The 11,247-nt window shown below is 59.7% G+C and overlaps 1 protein-coding gene across 2 annotated transcripts; it reads right to left on the bottom strand.

Annotated features, from left to right (window-relative positions):
- Window positions 1–1,335: 1,335 nt before the first annotated feature.
- Window positions 1,336–3,759, bottom strand: LOC117870608 (gastrin/cholecystokinin-like peptide). 2 transcript variants are annotated; one of them, XM_034757811.1, is made up of 3 exons: window positions 3,453–3,759; window positions 2,074–2,283; window positions 1,336–1,614 (listed from the first exon to the last, which is right to left on the bottom strand). In XM_034757811.1, the coding sequence occupies exons 2-3, from the start codon at window positions 2,279–2,281 to the stop codon at window positions 1,490–1,492; spliced, it is 333 nt and encodes a 110-aa protein (XP_034613702.1). In that variant the 5' UTR covers window positions 2,282–2,283; window positions 3,453–3,759; the 3' UTR covers window positions 1,336–1,489. The 2 variants fall into 2 exon arrangements, with proteins under 2 accessions (XP_034613702.1, XP_034613703.1); XM_034757812.1 differs by lacking the exon at window positions 3,453–3,759 and having other exon boundaries at window positions 2,074–2,361.
- Window positions 3,760–11,247: the final 7,488 nt, after the last annotated feature.

Below are 11,247 nucleotides of genomic sequence, written 5' to 3' on the forward strand. Positions count from 1 at the left end.
CTCCCCCTGCTGAGCCGTCCTGCAGTGCGGGTGGCTGCTTGGAGGGATTGATTGAAACACCTCTGCAAGCATCCACACACACCCCCGTCCTCTGCAGTTTCTTGGGCCTGAGCGGACACAGTTAGCCTGACAGGACTGGCCCAGCAGCTGAGCTCTGGCATCGTCCACACGTCTGGAGCAAGGGCCAGGGAGAAGCGAGGCCACTGCTGGCAATTTTATTAAGATTCTTGCAAGTGTTTTCCTTCAGCCCCAGCTTCTGGAGTCATGGGATTGTTCGGCTTTCTCACCACTCACTCTGCTCTTTGGAAGTCCTTCTCCTGCCTCAGGGCTTGACCAGTGAGTCCTGAACATGGAGGGCTAGTGGGCATGGAAAGCAATGGGGCAGGGGGTGGAGCCCTATGCTGGGGGTGGGAGCAACCCTCCGTCTCCACTTCAGGCCTTGCTGGCCTAGGCTGGCCAGGGAGTTGCAGCATGATCAGACCTCACCCTGCTGCTGTCTCCTCTCTTCTCTCCCCCCCCCCCCCCCGAGGCCTGGAACCTCTGACAACCCCTCGACTTCCCCATCTTCACTCCACCCGCCCCCCGCATTACCTGTCCCCTAGGGCACCAGCTCACCTGTTTGCAGACTGCCCCCTTGTGGCCATAGAGGGGACTGGAACCACCAGCGGGGCCTTGGCTTTTTAATTAAGGAAGAGAGATTCTCTGGCTATAGCTTCCCCCCCCCCCCATCTTTCTTTTTAAAGTGAGCAGAAGGGGGGGAGGGGAAGGAAGAACTGGCTTCAACAGAATAAATTAACATAAATTACCCTGCGTTGGCCTCAGGTGGGGCAGTGGGACTGGGCCCGGAGGGGAGGTGGCCCTTGCAGCTGCCTGCCCTGGGTTCAAGGCCGGCTACCTAAGCCCCAGCACACCCCGTTGTCGCTCGCTGCCCCCTGAGCCTGTGGGGCGAGCTGCCCGTCCCCATCCCCGCCCAGCAGCAAACCCGGGCTGGGAGTCTCTGGGTGGAAGCTGGTCCTAGGTTCCATGGCCACAGTGGGCTGCGTCCGGCTCCATGGGAGAGCAAAAACCCTGGGCCCCCGGGGGGACTGACGGCCTCGCCATCAGTGTCCCTGGGGCGCGGGTGGTGCCCTGCCTGGGATGTATGGGAAGCGGCACGAGCAGCAGCTGGCTGCCTTCTACAGCTGTGTCCTGAGCCGCTTGTCCAGCCCCATCCCCCGGGGGGGAGTGAGGCCCTGGGAGGGGACATGGGGCAGAACCCAGGTGTCCCGCTGGGGCCTCAGGCCAGGCCCCCGTCTGGCCTAGCTCATGGTGCAGCGAGAACACACACCACAGGGGTTTGCTGAGTAGAGTTTATTGGTGAGCAGCAGCAAAGGGCTTTGAAGACAAGGTCACGTGTGACATACTTAAAAATATGTGCCAGAGGGTGGAGCCTGCAGCTGCCCCGCCCCCGCGGGCAGGGCGGAGCCAAGCCACGCGGGACGCTGCTCCTCTAGGAGGTCTCGTCAGACTCGGACAGGCTCCGGCGCCCGAAGTCCATCCAGCCGGGATAATCGTGGTCGTGCAGGGGGCGCAGGGCAGCGTCCTCGTGCCAGTTCCCCTCCCGGTTTGCCAGCTCTGCCGGGAGTGGGAGCAGAGACACCAATTAACCCCCTGGCCAGAGCCCGCTGGCGGCACCCCCCCTGAGCGGCACCAAAGTGCTGTGTGGGGAGGGGCTGGCCTCAGGGGCAACCCGGTCACCTGTTCTCCCCCCCCCCCAACCCCCGGTGAACGGAAGCTAGAGCAGTGAGGGCCAGGGCAAGAGTGGCCAATGGGCTCTGAGCTGTGGGGCAGCCAACCTGCCCCCCTCCCCCAGCACCAATCCAGTTGGGCGGAATCCCCCACATTCCCCGCCCAACTATCCTGGGGTGTGTGAACAGCAGCTGTGTCCCACCCCAGAGGTGGCTGCCCATCAGTGGAGGCTGGAAGGTGTGAGTGATACAAGGGGGGGGGGGGGGGTGTCAGGCACTAATTACAAACGGGCTTTAAGGGCCAGGATTGGCGTGTGCCTGGCACTGGCCCTGCTGCGGCTCCTACCAGCGTAGATGTGGGGCAGGAACTTGGCCATGAGGAGCTTCTGGTCCTGAGACAGGGCCTCGAGCAAGTCTCTCCGGACAGGGCCAGGGTCAGTCCCGCTGCTCCTGCGCTCGTCAGGGCCCGGCGCGCTGCCCAGCTGGTGGGTGTCGGGCCGGGAGAGGCAGGGGGTCGCAAGGACAACGAGCAGCAGGCACAGCTCTCCTTTCATGGCTGCAAGGGAGGAGACGGGGCTGCTGGGGGCTGGTGCTGCGCCCTGCTCCGGGCTGGGACAGCGTCCTGCTGCAGCAGCCCCCCGGGAACTCGAGGGTGGGGGGGGGGTCTGGTGCTCACCAGCCAGGACGGGTCGCCCAGCCGAGGGCACGCTCAGCGGGTGCTTCGAGACACGCTGGTACTTTGGGCCCGGCACAAGGATCTCCCCAGCCTGTGCTTTGTGCCTCATAGCTGGCAAAGCCCTAAGCCGGCCCCTCAACCCCTGCCAGTGCAGACAGAGCCCACCCCCCCCGACTCGGTGATATGGGGGTCAAACACAGCCGGGTATCATGCATGCCTGGGGGGGGGGGGGGGGGGCATGTAGAGTGGAGTGAGTTTGCCCAAGGCAGAGGGACCCCCCCCGCTGCCTTAGCTGTTCCAGGCAGGGTCAGGCTCAGGGCAGTCCCCCCCCCCCAATCACTGCCAGGGGCTTTCAGAGTACGAACAAACACCATCGTGTCAGGCGTGACACGCGCAGGCCCACTGGGTTCCCCCCTGCCACACCAGTTCCCACACTAGCACGGGGCGGGGGGGTTTGGTGCCCATAGCTGAACCACTCACACCATGCCAGGGACGGGGCTGGTCAGGGCAGCACCGGGCAAAGGGGGCACAAGGCCATTATCGGCTGCCCCCAGGGCCGAGCCGGCCAGCAGGCACTTGGGGGTGGGGAGGCCTGCAGGGGCCGAGCCTGCCCTGGTCCCTGGGAACGAGCTGCCAGGCCTGGCCCGTCTCGGCCTTTGCAGCTAACAGCGAATGCCGGTGCCATTTTCTGCCCTACCAAGGCACGGGCCAGGTACTGGGTGTGACACAGCCAGCCCCTGGCATGCGGGGGAGGGGAGCTGTGCTCAGCGCCCACCCCCCCCCTTTGCCCCAGTAGCAGGATTTCGCACCTGCCGTGACCCGGCCGGAGACCGAGGGCCTCGGGCAGTTGATAATGGAGCCAGTGACAGGTAGCTGGGGTGGAGGGACCAGGGACGCACTCGTGGGAGGTGAGCTAAAGGAGACCCTAGCGGTGGCGGGTGGCACAAGACGCCCAGCTGCAGGCGCGTCCCAGATCTGTGAGCCCCCCCACTCAATCATTAGCACTTCCCCCACTCCCCATCGCGCACAGGGTCCCCCAGCGGTCTCACCTGCTGGAGTCCGGCGGCCACGAGCAGACGCAGGAATCAGGTGTCACCTCGGGGTAGATTTTCACCTCTGTCATGCCAGGTGACAAGCCCCTGCTTTTTAAAGGTGGTGCAGGGGGCTAGGCTCCACCCCCCCTGGGTAGACGCCCCGCCTTCCAGCTCCCCAACCCCGCCTCCTCTGGCTGTACCGTGTGCATCACAGGCCATGTGCCCTGCTCCATGGGTGGGGGCGCATCATTCAGCTCGGCTGGTCCAGCCCGAAAGGCCCAGTAGGCTGCGGCCAGGCTCTCCCGAGCTGGGGGGGTCTATTAGCGTGGGGCCCAAGTGCCCCCCCCCCCCCGTGAGATGTGTATTGGCGGGCGGGGGGGAATTGTGCTGGATGCTTCCCCCCCGCCCCAAAGCGCTGGCCCGCAAAGCAGCCAAGCCATGGCTGAGAAAAGAGGCAGCGCGAGCGGGCAAAGGCCACCCAGCCGGTGGGGGCCGAGCCAGACGAGCCCCTAGGTGGCCTGATGGCTAATCCCAGGTACGAGCCACTCTGACGCCTTTCCAGCTAAAGGCAAAGGCAGCGCCCCAGCCAGTGCGCCTCAGTTTCCCCGGCAAAGGGGGCACCTGGGCAGGTGAACTGCCCCTCCCTGAGCCACCCAGCACCCCAGGGCTGGGCCAGGGAATTGGGGCAGTCAGAGGTGCAGGGTTCCCCCCGCCCGAACAGGGACCCACCCAAGGGCCCTGGTCCTGCCCAGCTGAGCCAGGCCACGTCTGCTGGGCGCAGGGCGCGGCCCTTAGGCCGGGCGGCAGGACGCCCATCAGCGGGTTCCCTGTCTGGCTGGTTCAGCTGAGCCATCAGGCCTGGCTCGGCTGGGTGCAGTGACGTGTCCACTCAGCGGCACAGACCCAGGTGTCCTGGGCAAAGGCTAAAGTGGGGAGCACCCCCCCCAACATGCGCTGCCTCGTGGCCAACCCCAGAGCACCACTGGCTCCAGGCAGCATGTCTGCAGGCACCGATCTCCAGCCCCCACCCAGTGAAAGGGCACCGCGGCGCACGTGCCTGGCGCGTTCCAAGGGGGGTGAGGCGACGCCCCCCCACCCACCGGGCACTGCGGGGAGCAGCGGGTCATGGGCGGGGACCAGGCATTGCACCAGAACCCTTGTGCCCCTCCCCGCCCAGCTCACATCAGTCTGGCTTGGGCCCCAGGGTGGCGTGGGGACGGGCGCACGGGGCTGAGGGCCCCTGTGGCAGGCTGCTGGCGTGTGCAGGCCGAGCGGAGGGGGCTGGGCTTAGTGCCCTGGGCTCACACACAGGGGGGTTATGCAATGGGGGGGGGGGCGCTCAGGCATCCCCTTGTTTTCATGCCCAGCGCCCCCATGCCTGGCAGTCTCACGCCCGTCCCTGGCCGCTTTGCCGCCTGTGAACCACGAAGTGGGTTCGTTACTGCAGCCCCCCCCGCCCTGCAGGCGCATTGTCCGGGGGCACCAGACGTGGGTCCCGCCGGCTCCGCGGGGGGCGGGGGGGGCTATGGCTGGGTTAGCTGGCACTAGAGTGACGTGCGGGATGGGTCCCAGCTGCAGGACCTCGCCCATAGGGACAAACCCACCGGCCCCCTGCTGATTTCAGTCCGCGCTGGGCGTGACCCTCCCCCCCCACGCCGGAGCCCCTGCGTTGCCCCAGCACCACACAGGGCAGCCGGCGAGGAGCTGCAGGGCGGGGCACCCTTTTGTCTCATCTCTCTGTGAGGCAGAGCACCCATGGGAGCTGATGGGGGGGGGCTCAGCCCTAGATGGGTTTTTAATTCCCCAGCGACCTTTTCAAACGGTAGTTTTGAAGGACTCAAGGCGGCCCTGTCCCTGGGCTGTCACCGGCGGCCTGTTGACTCTGGCAATCAATGGGGTGAGACACACGCTTACATCCCTGCGCCTGTTTGGAGAATCGACGCGGAGCAAAGCCCGTGGAGCTGTTCCCAGGAGCCCACTAACCGCAGAGCACCCGCAGGTCAGTGCAGCAGCCGCCACCCAGCCACTTAATCACCAAGGGAGCAGCTGGGGGGAGGGCCCCAGCGTGCTCCGCAGGTGTGTGACCGCACGGGCCGCGTGTCACGTTCCCCAGCTCCCTTCCTCCCGCCCGTTCTGGGGCTCAGCCGCTGGGACCCCGGCACGCCTCGGGACCCCGTCATGCTGCTGAGGCTGCCAGGAAAGTGGGGCCAGTAGGATGAGGGCACCGGCCCCATGAGAAAATGGCCTGTGATTGCCCCACGGGGTGTCAGCTGGGCCTGCATTGTGCCCAGTCAGTGGCCTGGGCGTGAAACGGGGGCGGGGGGGGGCTCCATTCCCAAGCCAGCCCTGCCAGGCACCCGGCAGTGGCGTTTGGGCGCCCGGCTCAGACGCAGGACGCACCTGCCACCGGAGGCGGGAGTCGCTCACTGCCCGGCTGCCCTGAAACGACCAGGGACACAGCCTGGCGTTGGCAACGCTGCCCTGGGCTCACCTGCGCCCGGCAAGCCAGCTGCTTTTTAGCATCCCCACGGCCACACGTGCCGTTGGGCCACCCTGGTCTGCCGCGCGCTGCTCCCATGGGTCAGGGCCCAGGCAGCAGCTGGGCCTGCCTCTCATTCGGCGCGGGCCTGGTGGGCGTGCGGAGAAGCTGAGCGGCGCTGGAGAGCGGGAGTGGGCCGATCACTCGGCCAAGGCTGGAGCCACTCAGCGCAAAGCCCCTTTGAACTCGGTGGGGGCAGGATTTCACCCACAGCTGCGCCACCAGAGCTGGGTTTTGTTTTTTACCACAAGCCTTTGTTTAGCCTGAATTCCTCCCTCGTCCTCTGCGGAGACGCATCCTTCAGCCCCCACCCCAGAAACAGCTCAACACCAGATGCCTGGTGGAGGAGCTGTTAAGGCCGTTCAGAGCCTGCGTGCCAGGGCTCAGGGCTCGTTCTCAGCCCGCAGCCCAGGGCCACGTGGCTCTGCTCTTCAGCGCCGGGCTCATCCCCTCTGGGCGCGGGCTGCGTTCACACATTTTGCTGGGACAGGGCCTCTCGCTGGCGCACACGGGAGGAGGAAAATATTGGCCGGGTTTTGCCTGTTTGAGGGCCTCCTCCCCTCCTTCTAAGGGACCTGGCCAGAGACCAGGGCTTGTCTGGGATTCTGGAGACGTTACAGACCAAGTGGTCGCAGCCGGCAACCCTGCCCACGTGCATGAACTGCTGTCATTCCCCACCCGGCTATTAGAGGCTTGGCTGCTAAGACCTGCAGTCGGAGCTGATTTGACACCCCAAGCCTTAAAGGGTAGGGCAGCGGGTGGGGACCCAGGAGAACTAGTGCTACTCCCAGCTCTACCAGTGACCTAGGGTGAGAGTCACGTCTCCCCTCTCTGCAAACCGGGGATATGGGACTGAACGGGGCCTGGATCACACATCCCTCCAGGGTCTGTCACATCCCATCAGCAGGACTTCACCCAGCAGGTCTCACTTTCCCTCTCTGACGAGCCAGCCTCTGGCAGCAGCCCTCTCTGGAGCCAGGATCCCAGACTAGCGGCCCCGGCACACACATCCCAGCCCCTGGCAATTCCCATGTGGCAGGGAAAACGCCAGGATGGGGCTGACGGAACTTGTCAGGGACACCTGGGATGGGGTGTGTGTGTGTGTGTGTGTTAATTAGGGGGGATTAGGGAGAAAAGCTCCAGGCAGACTCAGGACATGGGAGGCAATATATTGAATGGGGCATTTGTCTTGATGCACGTCTCTGCTCTGCTCCCAGGACTGATATGGTACCAGTTCTCAGAGCACTTTCCCCATTTCCATGGTGTTTGCGAGGCATGACAGTAACCTGGAGTGTGACCGAGCGTGTCAGCAACCGCTGGATTTGGCGCTCATTTAAACTAAAGACTGGAGACAGATCCAGCTGCTATGCTGGGTGCAGCCAGAGCCGGGTGCTGTGAAAAGGGATCGGGTTAAGATATAGGGGGAAGATGAGAGACGTCACCCGGCCCCTCTGAGGTGGGGCGGGATCGTTATCCTCACCGAAGAACACAGGGAGATGAAGCCTCTTTTCCAGGGTGAGACAAAGACCTGGGAACCGAAGCTGGGCTCCCTGGGCATTAAGACGTGAGCTGACCCATGGCTAAGGCCAGGAAGAAAGTCCTCTGATGTGCCAAGCTAACTCAGGTATCGCTGGGTAGCTAGTGGCCAAGGATACTGCCATGGGCTTAGGTGCATTCTGGGAGGTTCTCAGCTTGCCCCCCCAACTCATCTGGAGTCGGCCACATTCAAAACAGGCTCCGAGCAGCGCAAATATTCTTTAAACAAAATCCTTCCCGTTTGGCTCCCAGGACAAACAGGATCTGACTGGCCGGGAAGGTATCAAGTGCTAATGCTTCGCCCCAATCGATGCCTTGCTCCCTGGAGCACTTCCTACAGGCAACACAAACAAATTGTTCTGCAATTATCGGCCCCTAATGCCGCCGATCTGGGCTAAATGAGCCTTTCCGCTGATCTGACTCAAGTGCTGCTGTCACCCACGCTGTCAATTTTCACTGGAAAGTCCCGGTGCATCTGAGGAGTGGTCCACGGGCGTGTGCTCCTTATTTCCCCTTGGTTCATCAGCAGGTGAGTAAATATTTGGCCACCTGCACTGTCCCTGTTTGGTGAGTTCCCAGAGGCCCTTGGTGGCAAAAGCAGCCAGCCGGGTCCCTCTCCCAGGTGTAGGGCGTGAAAATCAAGTCCCCCAGTTACTCTCTTCTGGTGTGCACGTGGCTCCCTCTTGTGTTCCAACAGCGCTACTGCAGCCAATGACTAAGGCCTTGTCTAAAGGGGAAACAATGTCACTTGGGAAGGGGTTCAAACTAAACCAAAAAAAAAGCCCCTTATACAGGAATAAGAGCGTCCACACGGGCGTCAGACCCGTGTCTCTCTACCCGTTTTGTTTACCTGCGAAGGGGGGTTGTGGGGCTTGTTTGGAAATAATTAAAATTGGGCTGATGCACGTTCTGGTGTAGTTATGACTAGTGGGAGGCCTGGAAAGAGATTTCCTTCTTGATTGGTTCTTTAACTTTAAAACATGAAGTCAGCCCTCCTCTCATTTGCTGGCAACTCTCTCAGGAAGCGCAGGGATTTTCATTAACTGAAGGCCATCAAATCTCCGACAAAGACTTTTTTCCTTGCCGTAAATTCATTAGTGGTTAAAACAGATTGAAATCCTGGTCCAGGGGGGCTCAATGGCAAAACTTCCATTGATTTAAATAAGGCCAGGATCTGAGCCAGAGTTTTAAGCAGCCCTGGTTAATATCACTCCTCTCCACCTCATGAAAGACCTGCATTTCTAAAGGTGAAAAGACCTTCTATGCCTTCTTTATAGATCAGGGAGCAGTCTTAACAAGGGCCCTAGCCCAGAGGTTTTTTCCCTGGAAGGGGTTATTAGTAACAGGTAGCCATTTGCCTGATGTTCATGTCTGGCAGCCATACATTATTCTCATGTGGCCACCTCGGCTTGAGGCTGGGTCTCTGGGACACCTGATTTCACACTTGTGCAGTCAAGTTTCTACCATGTGAAATATCCCATTTCCCAACCCCAGGAAAACAGCTCCCACCCTTTGTACTTGGCAGACAGAGCCTTAGAGCTCCCCTAGGCAGGTCTCCTCCTCCAGCCGCAGGCAGGGCCGCTGAGGGACGAAGGTTAAAAGACGCACTGTTGTAGCCTCGTGAGTCCCAGGGAGGTCATCTCTTTTCTTGGACCAACTTCCATTGGGGAGACAAGCCATTGAGCTTACGCCGAGCTTTTCTTCAGACTACACTTGACTGACTCAGCTCGAAGTGGCAGAGGGAAGGGAACCAGAGCTATGTTCATCATTCCACCACACTCCCAGCTGCAGTTTAACTCTGGTGATGGTCCTAGATCTATTTTAATACATAAAAGTTACTTAAACTTGGCTGAGTGTTCTTATCCCCGACTCCAGGAGGCCTTTAGCCTCTCAGTGCTCGCTAAGCTCTGCATTGCAGGGAGCTCACAAGGCAGGACAAGCAACAAAGCTGCCAGGCATCTGCAGGGTACGGACTGAGCAGTCACCACGCTCAGGCGCACGGGGGGGTGCTCTAGAAGTAATTTACTCCATAAAAGCTCATTTGCATCATAGCTACCTTGGGTGAAGACTAGTCCTTGCCCCTTCAGATGCTCCCACCCTCTCTTCCCTTTAGCATGAGAATATCCTTCTGCTGTTCCATCAATTAAAACATAGGTGGCTATTGCATCACACTGATTTTGCACACAGGTGCAGCTGAGTGAGTGAAGACCCTCCCAGCCCTTGATGAATGATGAACGTCTCCTGCCCCTTTTTCAATCCTGGCCCACGCACACACCATCCCCCTAGGAACAGAAAGTCATTGTTCTAACTCCCTGCTTTTGTAAGAGATTCCCTGCTGCTGTGTGTAACTGTAGCCAAGCTCTCAGGAGAGGTTTGTAAAGCAGGCAGAGCGCTCCACTGGGAAAATAGGTCTGACATCAAAGGCTGTTTCAGGGAAGCCAGTCAGACATGGCTGTAATTTAACAAACAAGAAAGTCAGGCAAAAAGCAGACAGCTCCCAACTCTGCCACCACCCCCAACACAACCTCCATCTTTCTCCCTCTCCTTTCAGGTTACATCCCTCAGTGGTGTGAGGCACTTGCCGAGCCAGGAGCCTGGCAGTGTTCTGATCCATTATGGTAAATCCTCTCTAGCTTTTGCACTCTGTTGGCAGATGTCTAACCCTGGAACACTTCTTCCTCCACTCAATGAAAGAGCCTTTCACCCTCATATAAAAACTCATTGTGCTCCAGCTAAGCTTCAAGCCGCATTCCTGAGCATGTCTGTATTAGACACACCCACAAGCCACCACTAACCAACTCCAAGATTTTTGCTGATTACAACAAAGGTGGGCAAGTTTATTTTATTGGACCGACTTCTGTTGGTGAGAAGCTTTCAAGCTACACAGCTCCTCTGCAGGTCTGGGAAAAGGACCAACATGGCTAGTTATACTGCCTATCACACTACATGGGCAGCCTATTAACTCAGGCCTCTGTCCACACTAACAATTCAACACTACAAACACGGCTGCCACATTTTGACTTCGCTACAGTATTGAGGTTGAGTTAACGCAGTGGGGATGGTAGGAGGAAATTCCTACTCAATCCCGTATGGGCTAAGGCAGTAGCCCCAGCAGGGCTCACTAACTTTTCACAGAAATCCCATCCGAGCACATCCCTGGGAAGGGGTGTCCAGATGTTTGCACAGCAATGGCTGGGGACTATCGATTGCTCACAGGGGAAAAGCGGAAGATCATTTTGTAATGCTATTTAACAATGGGGAAGAACCATGTAACTAGACAGCTATCTAAAAAACAGGCGGCCGAGGGACCAGATCCTCATTAAAGCAGGAATGGTGTGAAGTCCCAACACACTGCCTGTACAAGAGGATGACACTTTATGGTACTCATGTGGGTGTAAACATCTTAAATGGAAGCTTCCTAACAAGCTGCTGCCTCAATTCTTTACAGGGGGTGGGATTCGCTACCCTAAGAAGGCGGTGAGGCCAACACAGCAGGCTGAGTCACTGTTCACCACTGTGGCGGACAGATTAGGAAAGAGGAAGTAATTGCTTTGTGCTAAATCAGCATAAAGTTGGTGCACAAACACCAGCCTATAGAAACAGGAAGGCAAGGCTCATATTGCAGCTTGCAGCTATCAGTTCAATGCATTTCTTTCCTCCAAAACCATGCACGACTACAGCTGTATTTCCATGGTGCCTGCCTGCCGAGGCCTACAGACACTGTACTGACTGCCA

The sequence above is a fragment of the Trachemys scripta genome, unplaced genomic scaffold (assembly GCF_013100865.1).
Source record: "Trachemys scripta elegans isolate TJP31775 unplaced genomic scaffold, CAS_Tse_1.0 scaffold_61, whole genome shotgun sequence".
Taxonomy (NCBI): Eukaryota; Metazoa; Chordata; order Testudines; family Emydidae; genus Trachemys; species Trachemys scripta.

Coding starts and splice junctions, on each gene's coding strand:
- LOC117870608 (XM_034757811.1), bottom strand. CDS start 2,281: ATGAAAGGAGAGCTGTGCCTGCTGCTCGTTGTCCTTGCGACCCCCTGC. Junction 1,615..2,073: donor CCTGCCCCACATCTACGCTG/GTAGGAGCCGCA, acceptor CACTCCCGGCAG/AGCTGGCAAACCGGGAGGGG.